The sequence below is a fragment of the Perca flavescens genome, chromosome 7 (assembly GCF_004354835.1).
Source record: "Perca flavescens isolate YP-PL-M2 chromosome 7, PFLA_1.0, whole genome shotgun sequence".
Taxonomy (NCBI): Eukaryota; Metazoa; Chordata; class Actinopteri; order Perciformes; family Percidae; genus Perca; species Perca flavescens.
The window spans coordinates 12,579,992-12,600,378 of NC_041337.1; the positions used below are offsets into that span (position 1 = coordinate 12,579,992).

Genomic DNA, 20,387 nt, shown 5'->3' on the forward strand with positions numbered 1-20,387 from the left:
TACTAACAATATCTAAAGTAAAAGTAGCCTACTTAGGCTATTATGCTGAAAGGCCCCTGCATTCACTTAAGAGAGAGAGAAATATTTGCCCCGTTTTTCTGAATTATTGAGACAATTATCTCAGACATTCAGAAAAACAGCAGAATTTGAGATAATGATCTTGTTAATTTTACCCTAGTAATTAATACAATAATCTAAGCTATCTATCTAGTAGCAGATGAGAGGTTCTCACAGGATTGTGAGGTAACAAAACGTGTTTTTCTCAAGTAAATGCTTTAAATCTGCACATCCATTGCACTAACTAATAAAACTCTGTCCAAAAGAAATGAGCGGAAACATCGTGAAAAACAAAAAAAAACTGTGCTTTTCTTACCTAAATTACAAGAATATGTATTGCAAACATTAAACATCAGCCGTGGCGGAGCAGTGGTGGAGCAGTGGTGGAGGGGGGGCAGCGCTCCGGAGTGGGCGGGGTTGACCCGAGTAGAGGGGCGGGGCTGTTGAGAGGTCAAAGTTGAATTCATTTTGTCTTTTGTGCCAAGCAGAAGAGTGGAGTCCGATCGAAAAGCGGCGTCTCTTCCCTCTTCCCCGGATCCTTTTAAAACTCCCTCCCGAACCTCTCCCCTTCTACCCTTGCCACCCTACCCACCCCCTGAACACACTTCACGGGACGGTTCGGGTAAGACCTCCAGAAATATGGCTTTGTTTGTGTTTGCTTTTCCCTTTGAGAGTGAAGGACTGAAGGGATACCTCGGCGTGCCTCAGTGCGCTCCGCAGGCCGCGGGATCAGACTATTCCCTGGATCAGGCGATGCTAACGCTAACGACCTGGATCGAAAATGACAGAACTGCGTTTCACTTCATGGCAGATCAGGAGTTAGTTGCTAGCCGCTGTATTTAAAGTGTATTTTACAGAAATAATCCAGCCGTCCAGCTAGGTAGGAATTTCTAAAGTCACGGTAGAAATGTTACGATGCTAACTTAACGTTAGCCTTCAAATGCTAACGTAGCATCTGTGATGTTAACGTCATTCAATGGGACTTCTTGTTACAATCAATGCACGCTATTACTATAACATAAAGTGGACGATTTGGTGGCTTGCATTAACGTTAGGCCTTCAATATAAATCTGCCATCTATGTCGCAACAACTGTTTAATGCCGGGTAATAGACATTGCCCCAGGGAGACAGTGGGTCATTGTGCAAACGTGAATGAGTGGACCCGGGCCAGTCTAATGTGAATTGCTAGACTGAAACGCCACATTCTTTAAACATGACTAGCTAACGTTATTAAAGTACAGCACAAGTCCTCACAATGTTAACTTCCTACATCGCTTAATTGTTCTGCACTGACAGCAGCTTTTTAGTAAACAAGGCTTTCTGCTGAGATGTCCTCCTAGTTTCCAGTACCTATATTTGTCCCTGATGGTCATATTTTCCGCTCATTTGCAGACGTTCAACCAGTGACCAAAGACCCGCTTTGTTGGCCAGTTTAACTGTGGATTCACCTGCAGAAATGGACTCAAGTCTGGTTGAAGGAGGACTTAATGTCACCTTAACCATCAGACTACTCATGCATGGCAAGGTGAGGCTGACTGCATGCAATGTCTGTTAACATGTTTCAAATCTAAGACCCAATCTGAAGTCACGCATTCACTCCTGAGTTTAATTAGGGCAATGAAAACAAACATCAGTTTTTCCTCTGCCAGGTGACCACAAAGACTGAATTTATTTCTTTTAATAAGCATTTTCGTTCTCTTCTATAGGAGGTTGGAAGCATCATTGGCAAGGTAAGTCAGTTTTATTGCCCGATGATTGCTATCTTCATCTTGCCCCTCGGTGTGTTTTTTAAATATTGTGTATTTGTGCTTTGCTTACAGAAAGGAGAATCAGTTAAGAAGATGAGAGAGGAGGTAAGATGTTTAAAAATAAAATAACGTGGGTATAAACGGAAAGAAACATGTCCATACATTAAGTGACATTGACTCATGCATCATATAACACTGCGACTGAAGAGACTACCTCTTTTGTTCCCTTGTCTGTGCAGAGTGGGGCTCGCATCAACATCTCAGAGGGGAACTGCCCGGAGAGGATCATAACCCTCGCGGGACCCACAACCTCCATTTTTAAAGCCTTCTCAATGATCATTGAGAAACTGGAGGAGGTTAGATGTGCTCGCTGCGTCTTAATTCAGACATGTATATAGAAACAGAATTTACACATTCAAGTCTTCTAACTCTTCTTGTCGTGTCACCTTCCCACCAGGACATTAGCACCTCAATGACTAACAGTACAGCCACCAGCAAACCACCGGTCACCATGCGTCTCGTTGTGCCTGCCAGCCAGTGTGGCTCACTCATTGGTAAGGGTGGATGCAAGATCAAGGAAATCAGAGAGGTTTGTCATCCTTTTTCTGTCTTTTTTTTTTTGTTGTTGTGAAGTTTGTGTCTTATCTCTGATTTGTCCTAACTCTTGTTTGTTTGTGGATGTGTCTTCGCAGTCAGCAGGAGCTCAGGTACAAGTAGCAGGGGACATGTTGCCCAACTCAACAGAGCGTGCCATCACCGTTGCAGGGACCCCACAGTCCATTATCGAGTGTGTCAAGCAAATCTGCGTGGTCATGCTTGAGGTACAACACCGTTTACTGTAATGCCGCATTTACTCTTTTGGAAATGTATGAGGACTGTTATTAATACCTCCTGATGGTTTATTAGTTTCTGTGTTGCTGTTGATGTATTGAATATCAATGGTGTATATTTCTGTGTTCTTAGTCTCCACCAAAGGGAGTGACCATCCCGTACAGACCCAAACCCTCAGGCTCTCCTGTCATTTTTGCAGGTGGTCAGGTAAATGCTTGTTTGTTCTCTAGATCTGTCACGTGTACGGTTTGTCCCAGCAGTGTCCACTGTTTTGAGGGGAAAGAGTCCCAGTTTTTACTGAAGCACTTCTGGTCCAATGCATTTAATCCTACTCAAGCTATCATTGTAGTGGCGAGTGTGTTGTCTGTGGCATGCCTGCCTTTGTTCTTGTAGCACACCAAGGACAGACCACTGATGGATATTGGAGTACACTGTGTGTGTGACACTGCCACACCCTCCTAAGTGCTGTTCTCTCCTTGCAGGCCTACGCTGTCCAAGGGCAGCACGCCATTCCACAGCCTGATGTAAGTGAAGGGCCCTCTGTAAGTGATCCAATATATTTGCACCTTCGGTCCTCGGAAACCATGCCACCTTCTTGTTTCATCCCACTGACTCTTATTTTTCCAACCCCCACTGCCTGATATCCATTTAACAATTTCAAACATACTTATTTAACAATTCTATTTTTTTTTTACCCTTTTAGGCTAAATCATGAGTTCCATTTCATATTTTCCTCTCATCGTCACTATAACCACTTACACAAGGGAAATCATTTCAAAAATTTCAGCTTTAAAGTGTCTTCTAGATTTTCCTCACTCATGCTTTCTGTTTGTTTGCGCGCTGCATCCTTTTTCTCCATTGTTTCAACAGCTCACCAAACTTCACCAGCTGGCCATGCAGCAGAGCCCCTTCCCCATTGCACATAGCAACCAGGGCTTCCAGGGTAGGTGGACAGATTGAAAGTGGGAATGCGATTACTGTAGATTTGTAATAATCCACCTAGTCAACACTCTCATTGGCTTTCTTTGCATTTCTTCAGCTGGGATGGATGCCTCTGCACAAACTGGCTCTCATGAGCTGACCATTCCAAACGATGTAAGTCGTGTGTGTGTGTGAACACACAGACAAATATGATGCCATTTTTCAGTAGCTTATTTTCTTGCTGTTTGTATCTAGTGTTGAAGATACTGATGTGTTCTCACGTTTTTCTTCATCTCCCTCAGCTCATTGGCTGCATCATTGGCCGTCAGGGCGCAAAGATCAATGAGATCCGTCAGATGTCAGGGGCTCAGATCAAGATTGCCAACCCCGTGGAAGGCTCCACTGACAGGCAGGTCACCATCACTGGCTCCCATGCCAGTATCAGCCTGGCCGAGTACCTGATCAATGCTCGGTAAGAGGCTTTATGCTACTGCAACACATCTGCCACAGAGCAGCAAGTTTACAGGAACACAGCAGTGTTTTAGCTCTGACTTTGTATTTAAAAAATGTAAACTCTCTAGAGTAGGGCTGGGTGATATGGACCAAAAGCCATATCTATGTATTTTTTGTCCGAATGACAATATACAGTATATATCCGTGTTTTCTACAAAGTGGGCAAAATGTTCAGTTATAAGTCAAAGCAACATGTGTCACAAGCACTTTTATGATATGTAAAGTAGGACTGCACAATATTATTATTTTTTTTTTTTAACCGTCATCGCAATATTAACTAGAGCAATACACATCGCGAAAGGCTGTGGCATATCGCGAAAAACACTCAAGATTTTTTTATCAGTAGAAAAGTGCATTTTTAATCTCTAATTTTCTTCCATTTGTTTTAAATTCAGCAAGAAATTGTATTTTCGCAGAATACTGAAAGCAGCAGAAATGTAGAACTGAGTACACTTTAATAATCTGTTTATGTATCGCAATATCATTACCGCGATGTTCACCAACCTTATCGCATCTTTTCCTCATATCGTGCAGCCCTAATGCAAAGACATGGTTTCCTTTCCATGTTTGAAAATCTACAGCTGCAACACACGCAAATGAAAATATATCTAAAATAAATGGCCTATATTTAATAAGAGCGGGCCTATCTCTGAGAATGCTCGTAGAGTTGTTTTCAACAACAAAGAGGGAGAGAGAGTGCGCAATGTACTGAAGTGTATGGTATTAAAAACTTTCTTTGATCATTACTGTACAATTCTCTGGCTTATCAGTGAAGTGTCTGAACTACACAGCAGACTGGATTCTCTACTCAGAATGACGGCTGATTCATTATGAACGCACACCGGCAGATCATCGGCATCACATACGTCTCATGTATGAGATGTCTGTATCGTCACAATGCTGCATTTTTTAAAAACATTTTTTTATTATTTTTTTTTTATGAACTACGATAATCTGGTTATGGGTCACATTTTTTCGCCCGCGTCCAGGCGCGGTCCCACTCGCTCTTACTCCTAGAACTGAAGGTAAACGTTACGCCCAGTAACTACTGTTCGTCAGTGTTTGCCGTAGCAACTGCCACAACAGAGCGTTACCAGTGGAAACACTGGTACAAATACAGGTGTTCCTGTCTTGCTTAACACAATGTACAGCTGGGCAAATCACAATAGGCTCGTTGGACATGAACTGCACCTCGCCTGTAAACTGGATGAGAGCAGGCGGCAGCAGCTGGGGGCGGTGACAAAAATCTGATGTCAAGTCGGGACAGTTTCCAGCCGTTTCCAGCAGCCTTCAGGCTGAACAGGAAGTGACAGAAACTGTGGTCCGATTTAATAAAATGTTATCAGACCCAAATATCAGCTTGTACAGAAGTCTCCAGTTGTTTTTATTATGACAGAGTAGCTGTCAAAATGCTCTACATGCGATCTGTTGCTGATTTTAATTAACAACCGACTAGATGATCCGTAATCTGAACAGATTTAGTCTCTCTGACTTCTAAATGTAACTATCAGCCACACATATGGTTTGTACAGAATAAGCCTTTAAATCAGACAAATAGCAGTTAAAATCCCTCCAATTCAAAATCAATAACATTTACATAAAACATCATGTTGATTCGATTATGAACCAATCAGCTTGCCCTGGGTCCGCCTACTAAAATGTAGGCAAAGTCAGCAGTGTGGGCGTGCCTCCATGTTGCAGGAGAGCCTGTGAGTGAGTGGGGGCGGGGTTGACACGAGAGATGCAGACACAGGCACGGCTTCACTGAAGAAATGGGTTATGTAAAGCAACATCAAACTATATTGATGTAAACGGTAATGTCTCATCCCCTATGTCTTTTGAAAATACATCAATATACCTTAAAACGTTGATATACCGCCCAGCCCTACTCTAGAGTGCAGTTTACAGGAGTTCAATATTCACAGGACAATAACTTGATTGTGTGTGTGTGTGTGTGTGTAAACGGGAAGTGTCGCACAACATTATTCTGTTTGTGCACAGGACAGGGAAAACTGTCTTTTATATTTTTTAAAGAGAGGCAGTGGGCGCGAGAGAGACGGTACATCTGGTACATGCTAACGTTCTGACGCAGCGCTGACGGGAGTGGTGTAGTTGTTAAAATATCAACAATCTTTCTCCAGAATCACTTTTTCCTGGAGTTTTCTTCTCATATGTTATTTTGGCCAGCCATGTCAAAGACCCTCATATTAATAATAATGAGGAAATGGACTGGGAAATGAAAATGGTAAATATTTACAGAAGCTTTATTTGCATCAGACTCGTATTACTAGGCAGTTGTTATTGGGAGGTAAAAGAGAGCAGAATCCTGACTGGTGCTGTAAAAACTTCAATAACCTTTCAATACTAGTAATAATTACATCACCCCACTTCCTACTTTGAAGTGTATCTGAATATAATGTAATATAAGTCCCATTTGGATAATAGGGGTGGGGGGAAAAAATCGATACAGCATAGTATTGCAATACTTTCTGTGGCAATACTGTATCGATACACAGACGCCAAGTATAGATCTTTTCTAATATATGTGTTGTCTGCTTGACAATCTGATTTTGCAGCAGTTACAGTTGAAGTGAGATGAACAAACAGAGAAATGTATCTTTTTAGATAAAACAGATGTCGACAAAGTTTCCTTTTGGGCACATCATTTGAAATCGGGAAAAATGTGAAGTTGTAAAAAAGTTAATGAATTGCAATATATCGCAGAATATTGCAATATGTTTAAAATAGCAATAATATCGTATCGTGACATAAGTATCGTGATATCGTATCATAAGGCCTCTGGTGATTCCCACCCCTATTGGATAAGTATGAAGGTTTTAAGTAAACCTTCCTGTTAAGCCTGGCCTTTTAGTAAGAATTTTAGGGCCATTTATTTAATTAATACATTTATTTTATTCATGTTTTTAAAATGTTATATTCCCTCTTATTTTATTTGTTCTTGTCTTATCTATTTTATAGTTTTATCTTGAAATCAATCTATTTCATTAATTTGAACTTTTTATTTCTTGTGTGCATTAGTGCCTTACGGTCTTATCTGCTTGTAAAGCACTCTGAGTGACACTAACCTGTATGAAAGGTGCCGTACAAATAAAGTAATTTTTATTGGGGGATTAGAGCGGGAAGAAGGGTAATGTATTTATTATTACCAGAGCATTGGTCTGTTTTTATTTATTTTTTTAAACGGATGGAAAGTCCCATTCAGAAAGGATAAAAATGTCAGTAGGAAGTCGGACTTCATCATTTTGGGCGGCATTTTTGGTTTTGTTATATAGTGGAGGACATTCTGCGGGAAAGTCATGTACCACAGAACTCAAGCTGCCTGCTGAAATAATGAAACACAACAAGCTATGTGTCACAGTCGATACATTTAAGTTTGCTGTATGAGCTCAAGTATTTAGAATCAGATATTAAGGTTTTTTTTTTTTTGTCGTCCTCCTCAGGCTCTCTTCTGAAGCTACTGGACTCGCAGCCAACTGACATGGAGGATCGTCATCAGCACCTAACGTAACCCCTCCCCCTACTTTTTACCAAGAGGTCCCTTATTGAACTTAATGCAAAAACCAAGTACTATAAACTCACTGTTTTCTCCTCTGCTTTGGTTAGACACCTACTCAGTTGTAACTACACCATCATCATGATATTGGTATTTTTATTTATTTATTGTTTTTAAATTCCCTTTGCATATAGTTTTCGAAGACTCCCTTCTGTTGTATTTTTTCCTCTTATTTTACTGTATATCTGTATGATCTTCTTGATATAGGTAAAGTTTTAGAAAAATCTGAAAAGGCATAAATAATGTTTTTCTTATGTCAGATTTTTCTTAGAAAAATGTAAAAAATGAAGAAAAAAAGACACAATAGATGGACTGTTCTTTCCCTTTTTAAATATCTATTTATTTTTATTTAATACACAGCAACGTGTAAGAGTAGAATTCATTGATATTTGCCATCTTCTATTTGAAGCTGTACTTCCTGAATGAGGCATTGTGGGTTTAACGGGTTTCGGTGGGTGTAAATGATCTCCAGGTGAAGATGTATGCAGGAAAACCTTTTTAGTCAGAAGGTAATTTATCACTTGTTGAATGTTCAAAGGAGAATTTTAAGCTACATTTTTGTCTCACCTCTAATTTGCTGAGTAATTGTTTTGTGTCATTCCTGTTTCCATCCGTTTTATTTCTCGATCAGGACTTTTGAGCATTGTTGTGTATTGGATTCTGATAAGGGTGGGTGGGCCTTGGTCACCAGGTGTGGGCCTGAATGAGAGGAAAATATTTTCTTTTCTCTGAAATTACTATGACCATAGTAATGACGATGATGATGATAATAATAACATTGAAATGTTTGTTTTAAATAGAGAAAATATTTTTTTTAACTGCAGGGCTGGGGAATGCTGCAAGGGGCAAAACTACAAGACATATTGGTCTTTATAAGTATATTATGCTGAGGTATTAAATTATGATTAACTAGAAGGAGAATTATAGAATTAACACTAGTTTCCTGCTATCCTTTTTTTTGCCTGGGTCAGATTTTATTTTTTATTATTCTTTGCAGGATGAAGAAACTCACGTTTTTTGTGCACGTTTTCAAAGTATTGTAGATCTGGGTGCAATTGAATTGTTGAAGAAATGAAATGCAGAAATAAAAAATTGTGAAATGCTTAAACAATCCTTTTGTTTGTTGTAATGTTTACGTATTCATAAAGGCAGCTGACAAGACAACTGGATTACTCTATCAAACTCAGACTGATTTAATAATCCAAAAACATGGTCCTGTCTCTTGGGGGGGGGGGGGGATCTTTTTTTATTTTTTAAATTAGTTATGTGAAAGTTGTAAGTTAAGAAATGACACTGGAACAGTTTGGACATGCTTAAAGTCATTGAAAATAGTAATTTATTTCTCGTTCAGCTGTCTTATTTAATGCAGCAACAGCACACACCGTAGCCAATGACCAACCCATCTTTTTAAACATCACACTTTTCACTTTTTTTTTTCCTTTTTTAACCAATACATTATTTATTGTTGCTCATAATATTTTGCTTTCGATATAATTCCTATGTTACAGGTACAATGTGCAATGCTGTATAAAAACAAAACATTTCTATTTAAACCCAAAGGATACTTGCTGTTCTACTAGCAAACACCACAGAAAAGTGCTCTATTCCTTATCTGGCTACCTCCGCAGTTATCTTAAAGGGTAAAAGGGACAGTTGAGGTTCTTATGAAGCTTATGAACATCATGAACTAAAGGAGTCCTTTTGGTTCTTTACTTAAAGGGGAACTCCGCTACCGATCAAGATTTTAAAAGTTTTATGAAGCCTTTTGTGGTTTCATACAACTAAACTGCCTTGTGATGTCATTTGAGGCAGCATCAGTTGGGTCTGAAGACTACAATTTTGAAAAGAAAACATAATCTGGAGGTGTGGAGTTAAAAAGAAGTGAGCTCACCAAGCCTCTGTAGCCCGCCACTCATCTCTGCTTGAGGCTAGCGGCTCGAGGCTACATTATCCACAAACCTCAGAATCTCTGACAAAACTGTTGTCGGTCAAGTTGCATTGTGGGTAATGTAGGCGCCAGGTTTTGACAAGAAAGAAAAGTGTGTGGAATAAAGCAGACGGTATCTCTGCTTCTGCTGAGTCTGACAATGTTATAGGAGTGCAATGCTGTATCGGAGGAGGACTCCTTTACTAAAGCACCAGTGTTTGTTGCTTAGATAGTACCTTGGTTACCAATGCTAGTGTATTCTATGAACACACGCACATCATACTAATAAAACAATCAAAAAGCCAACCATTTCAGAAACCGGTGGAGAAACACCGGCATACATACAATGGCAAAAGTGCATTTTGAGTGAACCCAAAGGTCTCCCATCCTATCACAAATTTGATAAGCTTAATAAAAAACCTCACTCAAGTCTTATGTGTATTTGAAACTCAGTAGTAGGAGGGTTCAAAAAAATAATATATTACCTACTGAGAATCCTAACTATGCATCATGATCGACGTCTTGGTGAGATTTTCATTCCATTTTTTTTTTCTTAAGTGCTGACATTTATTAACAAAAACCAAAACAAAATAACTGAAGTAATACTTTCAGGATTAAAAAAGTGTAAACTTTCACAAAGTATAAAACTGACACATTCGAACCATAAATTATAAACATGTAGTCATGCATTTGTTCACAGGGCTGCATACAGTTTAGTCTTACATTGTTATCTTACAAATAAAATAAAGTTAGATATTTCTCATGTGGTATGTAATGGATATTTACATTATTATTCATTAGTATTTAATGCATTAGTGTGTGGAGTATCATGGAGGATGCTCCCAGAGTGAGGATAAGAGTGTTTAAAGGACAACGAGTGTGGTATCTTGTGCGTGCGTGTGCGTCTGTGGAAGGGTTTTTGCTGAACCGAAGCAGTGGCTAAGGTTACCTTGGTAACTATTTTGCCTAAAACAAAAACCCTTCTGAAATTAAATGACATTAATCTGATGTCACAAGCTGCCAGGATATCTGATGTCAGGTTATGACAAATGTCCTATGTCATCTGATGTAGGTTTGCCAGCCAACAAACTTATGAGACACCATAAGTCAACTTGTCATAGTCTGAGTGGTGTAGTAGGTGTGATCCCTCATGACAACAGTAATGTACTGCACTGACAGATTGGTGTACGCCTGTGATGGTAGCTGGAGGTATTTGCTAGTGTCCAGTGATCTATGGAGGTCCTGTATGGGGCACCTTTGGCGACCCCTGATAGGGTTGAGACGGCGACACCCATGCTCCTGCACTGGGAGGACGACTGGGCTCTCCGCTACCTGACTGATCCAGCTCAGCACTGTCGCAGTCAGAGTCATCACACATGGCCCGACTCTGAAGACAGAAACAGAAAACAATGGCATACATGACCTACAGCAGACATTAAGTGTTTTGGGCAGAATCCAGATCCATTACTTGAGTAAAAGTACCTATACAACAATGTAAAAAAAAATAAAAATACTCCATTACAAGTAAAGGTCCTTCATTCAAAATCCTTAAGTATTATTAGCAAAATGTACTTAAAGTATCGCAAGTAAAAGACATCGTTCTGCAGTACAATGTCCCCTGTGACTGATACAATATTATAGGGCCTTTGTGTGTGGAGTTTGCATGTTCTCCCCGTGTTTGCGTGCGTTTCCTCTGGGTGCTCCTGTTTCCTCCCACCATAAAGACATGCATGCTAGGTAACTAGGACTACAATTGAAAATTAGCCGCCTAGCTGACACTGGCACATTTACAGAAATGTTGATTAATGTGCATTGTCCTCATAAATAAATAAATCTTAAAATATTACGTTAATAAGATTATATACACCTTATTTGATTTTAAACAGTGCTGTAACAATATGTAAGTAGCATTTTACCCTCGTAAGGGTCACAAGATAAATCTGAGGGGCCGTGAGACGATTCATGATTTAGAAAATTAGAAAAGACAAAGTTCTGCTATGTAAATTTATTTTTTGACTTTTCTCTTCTTTTGCTTTTTTTAAATTAACAGACAATTTTACCTCTTTAAGCCTCAAACTGTTATTTAAATGAAACCGTCAGAGAACTTTAGACATCTGAAATGTGGCAAACCAACCAGACACTGTTTCTTATAAGGGGTCAAAGGCCAAAAAGGTTGTCTTTAACAATGCATTTTATTTAGAATAAAAAGTAAAATATTTGTCTCTGAAATGTAAGTTGACAAAGTAACATAAAACAGATATACTCAAGTAACGTACCAGACCTTCAATATTGAACTACAGTACAGTTCTTGATTAACTGTACTTGGTTACTTTTTACCACAGTTTTCTTTTTTGTAAGATTATGTATTGTAAGGATTGTGAGATTTTTGGGCTTTTCCGCCTTTAATTGATAGGACAGCTAGGTGAGAAAGAGGAGAGAGAGGGGGAAGACATGCAGGAAATCATAAACCTCTCAGTATATGTGCACCTGCTCTACCCACTGAGCTCTACCCCGTGATCTCTGTGGTGGAGCTGCTCTACCTCATTAGGATTCTGCTCGACATCCAGCTGAGGTTTGGCCTGTCCTAGCGCTCCGTCTCTCTCCGACAGGCCATCGGAAGTCTGCACAGGATCAGTGTTGTCCGCCGGGATCTCGGACCCCTGAGAGAGGAGGTCGTCGCTGCGGTCGTCCAGCCTGTCGTCTGTGTTGGTGCTGACCACGTCGGGGGTGCCGCTGTGAGAGTGGTCAGTAGTGTGGCCCTCCTCGCCGTCCGACACCGACAGGTTCTCTGAGCTGAAGGTAGACACCGACTGGCACTTGGTGATGCTGGTCGGACGTCTGGAGAGATTCAAATGAAAAACCAACAAAACCGGGTGATGTGGAAGAATGACGCAAATTAAAAATGATTCTTTGTTCTCTGAATTAATCAGCAACTCTTTCAGAGAGCGGAAAGATGGCTTTTTGTGAAGGACGGCAAGTTACTCACCGTCTCCTTGGTAACTCAACCTCACTGTCAACTTCACCCTCCTCCTCTTCTGATGACACTCCACGCCTCTGTAGTCAAAAACAGGAAAGATGCACAAGTGAAAACGATCAAAGTATTACCAGGGAAATACTGAGGAGTACGAACAGATATCCGGCTCTGTACCTGTTTGCGTGTGATAGCTGCCCTGTACAGAATGGCTGAAGGAGTGAGGTGCTGACTCCCAATTCCCCCTGATGCCCCGCGGGGCAACCTCACAGCACCGGCTCCCTCCTCTTTATCCTCCCCATCGTGAGGCAGACGTGGAGATCCCAGGGACCCCCGCCCAGCTGCCGCGCCCCTCCCACATGGTGAGTCTGGGCTGCTGGAGAACGGGAACGACGCAGCATCCTCGCTCGGCGTGTCACTGCGTGGAGGGGTTTCTGTGAGATCATCTAGACCAGCTGCCCCTGCCTCAGATCCCCCTAACCCTGCGGAGGCACTGAGGCTCCCCCCTCTCTCCAGCCCGCCCACAGAGGGCTCCCCGTTGCCCTGCCCCTCTGCCTCTAGCGTGGTGCAGATGAGGTCAGGGCTGGAGGAGGATAGCTGCCTCTGCTGCTGCTCATGGCTGAGGCCCAGCAGGGCTGCAGAGGGCTCCAGGAGCTGCTTAGAGGTATTAGTGGTAGAACCGTTAGCCTGGGCAGTCGTGTCCCTGTTAGGGGAGGACTGATTTGCCTTAAGTCCAGCCAGATCCCCACTGCTGCCCTTCCCGGGCTTGCGATGTCGGGTCTTTACCCTCCGAGACCGGCTGGGAGAAGTGGAGCTTCTGTTGGGGCAGGCTGGGATAGTGACTTGCATCACAGAGGAGTCCATTTTGGGAATGATTACCTCAGACTTGAGGATGTCTGGCCTAAATGAGTAGGAGGGATTAGTCAACAACTACAAACCACAAGCCTAATGAATATTTATTTCAGCATCAATTTTTTATTAAATAACGACTAAAATGAGATCTCACACCTCTTTCCCGAGGGCAGTTTCTGTGGGACATTTCTCTTCTTGATGAGTTTGTCCATGGAGTTGGAGGAGCTGCTCTGCCTGGAGCTGTGATGCTTAAACAAGCCTGGATACTTTTTATCCAAAGACTGCTCTCTCCTGGAAAGAAAAATACCAAAAGACACCAAAGTGTAAACACATTGCGGCTTATTAATTTGTAAAGAACGTATACCCTGTGTTCATGGAGTTATTTGTACCTCTGCAGCTCTTTCTCTTTGAGCTCCAGCTGCAGCATGACAGCGCTGAGCTCCATGTAAAGGTTGTTAGCCCTCTCCAGTTTCCGCTCATAGTGCTCGCGAATGTCCAAAGCATGCCTATGAAGAAAAGAGGCTGCTGATGTCATTGTGCATCCGCATGAGAGACTCCAAATCCTCCACAATAGACCTGCACTCCAGGCACGTATTTCATCCACATGGGCGGACAAAAGAATGACCCGAGAAATGGGACAGAGTGAAAGTGGCCTCATACATGTCAACTGACATAGTAAAAGGTACCACCAACCACTGGATGAAAAGTATGTGAGATATAAAAGTTTTAAAAGACAGACCTGAGCTCCTCTCTGCGTCGATTGATCAGTTCCTCATCGAGTCGGTGGATACAAGTACCCTCAGATTTAATCTTCTCAAAGTGCTGTTTCACCTCTTCTCGCCATTCAGCCTGATAAGAGCACAGTTCTGTTAACCAGCTCCGTCTCGCCAGAGCTGACTTTAAAACAACTTTTCTTTTGCATGGCAGTAAAAGTCGGATTAATGTGCAAGCATGTGTGAGGGCGTGTGTGTATTTGTGTACACCTTGCTGTTTATTTAAACATGTGATTTGTGAGTCTTTTGGTGCAGTCACAGATCTTCCATATTCAGACGGGGGACTCGGAAGAAGCAACCATACCTGAGACTTGAAGTATGTCTCTTGTGGAGTGGACAGCACATCAGCTGATGCTATATCCAGATGAAGAAGGATCTGACGGAAAGAGGGCCTATTCCTGGGCTTACAGTTCCTGCAAATCCAAGACGGGAAAGACAGCTGTGTACATTTACAGCGCCTCCCCATACAGCTACACTCAACCGTTGCTTACACTACTCTAATCTGCTCATTTTCTGCCTCTCCTGGCCTATCTTCCCTGTTTAATATTTTTCTTTCCTCGTTCTCCATTAACTCACCAGCACTGTCTGAGGAGGATCTTGAAGCCGTCGGGGCAGCTCTCAGGAACGGGCAGCTGAAGGCTGTTGTTTCCCACGCCCCAGATGATGGCAGATGAGTCCACATCTTTGTAAGGGATCTCTCCAGTTAGCATCTCCCACAGCACCACTCCAAAGGACCTTAAAGTTAAGTCAAGCTGTATTCATTCAGGAATTCTCATCAAGGTCACAATCTCTTTAACAAAAGAGGTCGGAGAAAGAATTAAGTATACAGAACATCACAACGAGACAGTTCAGTCACACAAAGCAGTCACACACACACAAAATATCAGTAAGTAAAACTTTAAATCCCTCAGAGGAATGGATGTCTTTGAAACACTGAAATAAACTATTAACTCACGATGATGATACAGTATCTGCTCTCCTACTGTAGTGCAGTACATTAAAGATAATTGCTAAATTGCTGCACCGAGTCAAGAAAAAAACACGCTGGTGTATTTTCTAAGCTAGAAAAGATGTCAATGTTCATCAGATTTACCAGATGTCCACCTTTTCCGACACTGGCTCATTCCGAATTACTTCAGGAGCCATCCAAGCTACGGTGCCGGCGAATGACATCTTGGTGCTCTTGTCACTAAGCTCCTTTGAGGTGCCAAAGTCGGAGATCTTTACTAGGTCATCATGTGTAATCAGCATGCTGCAAAGGGGAGATTACATGTGATGTTACTGTATTTTTACATAGAAATAATAAGGAATCAGTCATGCAATTTTAGGTCTTTGTTTTGGCTGAATTTCTCATTCAGCTAGCTGTGTTGAGCCTGTCCACTTACTTGGGGGACTTGAGGTCTCGATGGATGATTTTGTGGAGGTGTAGGTAGTTCATGCCACCTGCAATGCCCATGGACCAGTCAACCAAGAGGGAGGGAGTGATTTTACGACCGGCCCTCAGCACCTCATACAGTTGGCCTTGGGCACAGTATTCCATCAAGATACAGTAACAAGGAGCCTGGGTGCACACGCCCCTGGAAGGAGACACAGCAGTCAGATAACATAGCACAGGTGAACAGAAAAGGAAAGCACGAGAGATTTATGCAGGTTAAGGACATGTGAAACTGTAGGATATCATGAGTTTCCTCACTTGAAAGTGATGATGTTGGGGTGCTTGAGTTTTCGGAGGTGTTTGATCTCGGTCTCTTTTATATCCCGCACTTTCTTTACAGCCACGTCATCTCCGTGGAACTTGCCGAGGAAGACAGCCCCCTGTGCCCCGCTGCCCACCCACTGCAGGTCGGAGATTTCCTCAAAAGGAACCTCCCAGGACTCTAAACTCAGACCAACAAGTCCACAAAAACAAACACAATGAATAAATGTGAAAACATGAAGTGTTACACAGAATTAACACCAGGCTTTGCAACAGATTTATTTTCAGTAGCACCCTTTATGTAATTACTTAATTTATATCCATCACACAACGCAAAGCCTCCAATTGTCAATATGCACTCCGGCCAGTTTGGGCAGGGGGGTTTGCTGAGCAAATGCTAAGTCCATGCGCTGGCAGGACACAATTACATCATACAAAGTGCCAGCCATGTTCAAGTAAATGTTATATTGACAACTTATCCAGAAGAGCATTACATTTCTATCCCGAGAGAAGAAAAAAGAGGAAAACAATAATCCACTCACAGTCTGATCTGTCTGTCATCTGTCATACTGACACTACTTAAATGACTGTAAGAGCGCATGGTCACTAAAGGGAGACAAGCTGGGCAGAATAAAAGAGACAGGCAGATCAATTCTTCATGAGGTCCACTGAAGTTTCGAGATCTCTGGAGATGCAGCGGAGGCAGATGTGCATGATGCTTCCCTCTGGCCAGCTGTGAAAACTCACTTTAGCTGATGACTGTGAATGCACCGGGCTGACGGACCCATAAACACAGTGATGCTGCCAGTGAACATGAAATTAAAATAAAGTGTTCTAGTGTTTGAAAATAAAGTTAATTTACTCAAGTACTCTACTTAAATTGGAGATACTTGTACTTGAGTATTTCTGTTTTCTGTTACTCTACAACTTCTACTCTACTACATTTCAGGGGTAAATATTGTAGTTTTTACTCCGCTACATTTATCTGACAGAAATCTGGTTACTTTTCAGATTAGGTTTTTGCATAAAAAAAACACATGATAAGCTTATAAAATAGAGATTAAACCAGTAATACCTAACCTTTATGTCTTACAAAAAAGCAGCCTGTAGTTGTTACCACTTTCAGACATCTATAAGTTGCTCTAAACTAATCAGATGGTTTATTTAAACAATTGTTTGAGGTCCAATGACATCAAATCATTCGATATTTAAAAACAAAACAAAAACAAAGCTAAGATCAGAGAAAAGTCCAGAAAATGATTTCAAATTTGTGTAGAAGAATTATTTTCCCTTCTACCCTTTAAAGTTTGGTAACCACTCGATAAAACTACCTGACTGCTAATTAGGTAGATAAACTCTCCACCTCTACCAGCTACTTATGTAGCCACATATTCATTAAGGTTCACAATACATTTTGGCCCACCTAGTTTTTGTCGATATTTTTTTCCATGTTTTTGGAGTATTTTTAAACATTTCTGTTGCTTTTTCCAGCATTCTTGCCCGTTTTTTGACGTTTTTTTCTGCGTGTTTTCTTTTTTCTATGATGGCTGAGGAACCTTTTTCCTGACTTTTTTAGGGCTTTATGTCGACTAAACTGTCAGTCAGAAGACTATATGAGACATGCAACAATACAGTCAAAGATATTTGACTCTGTCAATTAAATAAAAGAATGTCATTAAACTATATTTGTCTGGCCCTTGATGTGATTCTCATTTTTCAGTGTGGCCCTTAGTGAAATTGAGTTTGACACCCCTGTACTATGCAATAATATGTCAGTCACAGGTGCATTTTCTTCTGCAGAAAGAGTATGTTTGATACTTCATGTGCATTTTGCTAATAATACTTTTTATACTGTGCTTTTACTAAGGTTGGCTTTTAAATGCAGGAGGTTTACTTGTAATGGAGTATTTGCAAAGATAGCAGAGAAGTGCAACATTTACTGTCACATACCTTCATGGCTATGTTTGTGTTCAGTGGAGTAGGCCTTTCCAATCATGGTCCAGACTGGTTTTAGGCAGCCAAACAGTCCCTCCAAAAAACCTCCACTTCCTGATTGTAGCCGAATGTTCTCCGACTGGCTCCGAACAGCACCAGCCTCTGGACTGTGCCCCGCTTCGGCCCCACCGCAACACTGGCAGGCCTCATGTTCATGTAGTTTTAGCACGCTGTTGTCAAAGTGGGCTGAGGTTCCATCACTGGGAGTGGGGCTGCTGCCGCCTGGCGCCCCCGGTCCAACAGTGTCGATGGACAGCACGTTACGGAGGACACACTGTGTGGGGGTCAGGTCCGTTTCTGGGGTGCAGGCAGGGGTGTCTCCATCGAGTCTTCGATAGGGGGGTTCTGAGATGGGGGTACTGAAGCCTGACAGGGAGGGGGAAGGGGCACGGGGCTCATGGATACAGGTCCCACTCATTAGGGGTTTCCCCAACACAGCAGGTTAGGGTGGATGGAGGATGGAAAGATGAGATGTAAGCCTGAAGGAGAAGATTTATGATAAGAAATGCATTAGAATGATTTATAATCTTTAGTATAGCCATATTCATCTTTATGTTAATAGAATGCTTACTGTTTTTCAAGATAAAAACAAGTGTAGACTAATTTCAGCACTGGGCAGCTCCATTTGCAGTGTGGAGCTGTCCAGTGCTGAAACAGATGCTCCTTACTTCTGCTCTCTTGTGATCTTTTAAGAAATGACTGGAGTTTGCACTAACTTGTCTTTTATTCGAGCAATGCAAAACACCAAAACAGTGAAGTCCTGCTATGAGTTGGCATCCAGCCAGTGCCCCAGTTTAACTACTCAATTCCCACAACCAGATTCTGTCTGAATCATGCAGCAAAACCTCATCTATGTGCCTATGAATGGGAAAACCAGCCTGCCCAGTGGAGCCATCACCCAGAGTGTAGATGGGCTTTATGAATGAATCTGCCAGAGGAGGCTGTCACCTGTTCTTTAACTGTCACTCTGAGGGGCATCGGTGTCTGACAACATCAGAGCAAAGCTAATCAGCAGCTCCCATTTGTCGTTTGTCATGCATCAAATGAGAAGCATTGTGTGCATCTGAAGAATATGACGAATTGCATAACCACCCACAGTGTGGATGTGTACGTACGTCCGTCCGTCCGTCCGTCCGTGCGTGCGTGCGTGCGTGCCTGCATGTGTGAGAGAGCGACTGGGAAAGAGAGAGAGAGCACATGTACCCAATTCACATATCTTACACCAGCTCCATGTCTTGTACTGCACCACTGCATGAGAAGAGCCACGACGAATGACCGAAATGAGAGCGTGAAAAAATGGGCAATAAACAAGTACCGGGCCTGTGCGAAGGAGCAGTGTGCGCACACAAACGCAGGAAGATCAATCTTTAAATAACCGAGGATGTGATGATGACACTCAGCAGCATAATTACCGACGTGCATGAATTGCCAGCCCGATGCCTACTATGCTCCATGCCAAGTGAAACTGCCGCAGCGTCTCAACATGTACTCAACGTTGGCATCAACACAAATATTTCGTAATGTGGGCTTTCTCGCTGCACAAATATGATTTTCTAGCGTTCATCGACGATGATTTGTTTCTTGGCAGCAACAGTTCATTGGTGCAGTGTGAGCGGCGTGAACGCTACCGCACCAAGCAACGGCATCATACCATAACGTCCTGTGATACCGGATTTCTTATTCAATCAGCATTTAACCGTATAGTATGACATTCCCATACCTTTCTGCCTGGATGATGTCGCGTTGTCAAGTGAAGGGGTGGGCTCGGATTTCTGTTTGTCGTTGATGATGAGCAAATCGTTGTTTTTTTCGGTCCCGGCTGTCTGTTCTCCAGTCCCTATATCCACGAGTTACACGTTACTGGGATGAATCCCATCGGGCAAATTGTGTTATCAATAACCGGGGACCCGTGCAACGTGAGGCGCGCTGGTTTTTTTGGGGGAGGGAGCTGTCTCCTTCCCAGTGCTGAATTGACGTCACGGAAATGCGAGTTAAGCCGCGAGGGGGCGCTGCCACCCCCTCTGCAAATACATACACACAAATATGAAATCCATTTTCCATCCTCACATCCATTATCTCCATTCCCAAAATGTGTCGATATAGACTTTTTTCATTTACCTATTACTATGATGTTTGAGCCCTGCTTCAACCAGTATCATATTATGGTAACTTCCTTATGTGAAAACTTACTTGGTAATAAACCACATTATGATTTTAATTCTGATACTCTGTGTCAGCTAGCATCCACATTGCAGCTGCTGCTGATGTGTCCTTGAGCAAGACACATTGGATCCCCGCCAGCTCCAGGGAGACTGGTGTGCAACTGACCATGCGCTTTGACCTTCCTCGGTTAGGAGGGAAATACAGCATCATTATCTTAATCTAAATCACAAATCAGATGTTTTTTTTTAGGCATAATTTGGTCAATAACATATGACAATAAACGGTTTATATGAAGGAAATCCACGTGGAAACAACTCGATTTGTATTAGTTTAATTAAATGACATGCATTTCATGTAGCCTATCG

General features: G+C 42.0%; 2 protein-coding genes across 3 annotated transcripts; one reads left to right on the plus strand and one right to left on the minus strand.

Moving 5' to 3' along the window:
• Window positions 1-512: 512 nt before the first annotated feature.
• On the plus strand, window positions 513-8,758 carry pcbp2 (poly(rC) binding protein 2). 2 transcript variants are annotated; one of them, XM_028583472.1, is made up of 13 exons: window positions 513-679; window positions 1,451-1,583; window positions 1,765-1,788; window positions 1,879-1,911; window positions 2,046-2,162; window positions 2,264-2,395; window positions 2,499-2,627; window positions 2,770-2,844; window positions 3,120-3,179; window positions 3,508-3,580; window positions 3,677-3,732; window positions 3,861-4,030; window positions 7,533-8,758. In XM_028583472.1, exons 2-13 carry the CDS (start codon window positions 1,515-1,517, stop codon window positions 7,567-7,569), a joined length of 975 nt encoding a protein of 324 aa, XP_028439273.1. In that variant the 5' UTR covers window positions 513-679; window positions 1,451-1,514; the 3' UTR covers window positions 7,570-8,758. The 2 variants fall into 2 exon arrangements, with proteins under 2 accessions (XP_028439273.1, XP_028439274.1); XM_028583473.1 differs by having other exon boundaries at window positions 3,120-3,161.
• A 1,380-nt stretch (window positions 8,759-10,138) lies between these two features.
• Window positions 10,139-19,719, minus strand: map3k12 (mitogen-activated protein kinase kinase kinase 12). The gene is made up of 14 exons (XM_028583649.1): window positions 19,580-19,719; window positions 17,815-18,338; window positions 15,862-16,045; window positions 15,554-15,745; window positions 15,262-15,420; window positions 14,745-14,903; window positions 14,473-14,581; window positions 14,135-14,244; window positions 13,785-13,901; window positions 13,552-13,686; window positions 12,721-13,444; window positions 12,559-12,626; window positions 12,113-12,410; window positions 10,139-10,959 (listed from the first exon to the last, which is right to left on the minus strand). Exons 2-14 carry the CDS (start codon window positions 18,275-18,277, stop codon window positions 10,804-10,806), a joined length of 2,874 nt encoding a protein of 957 aa, XP_028439450.1. The 5' UTR covers window positions 18,278-18,338; window positions 19,580-19,719; the 3' UTR covers window positions 10,139-10,803.
• Between the last annotated feature and the right edge of the window lie 668 nt (window positions 19,720-20,387).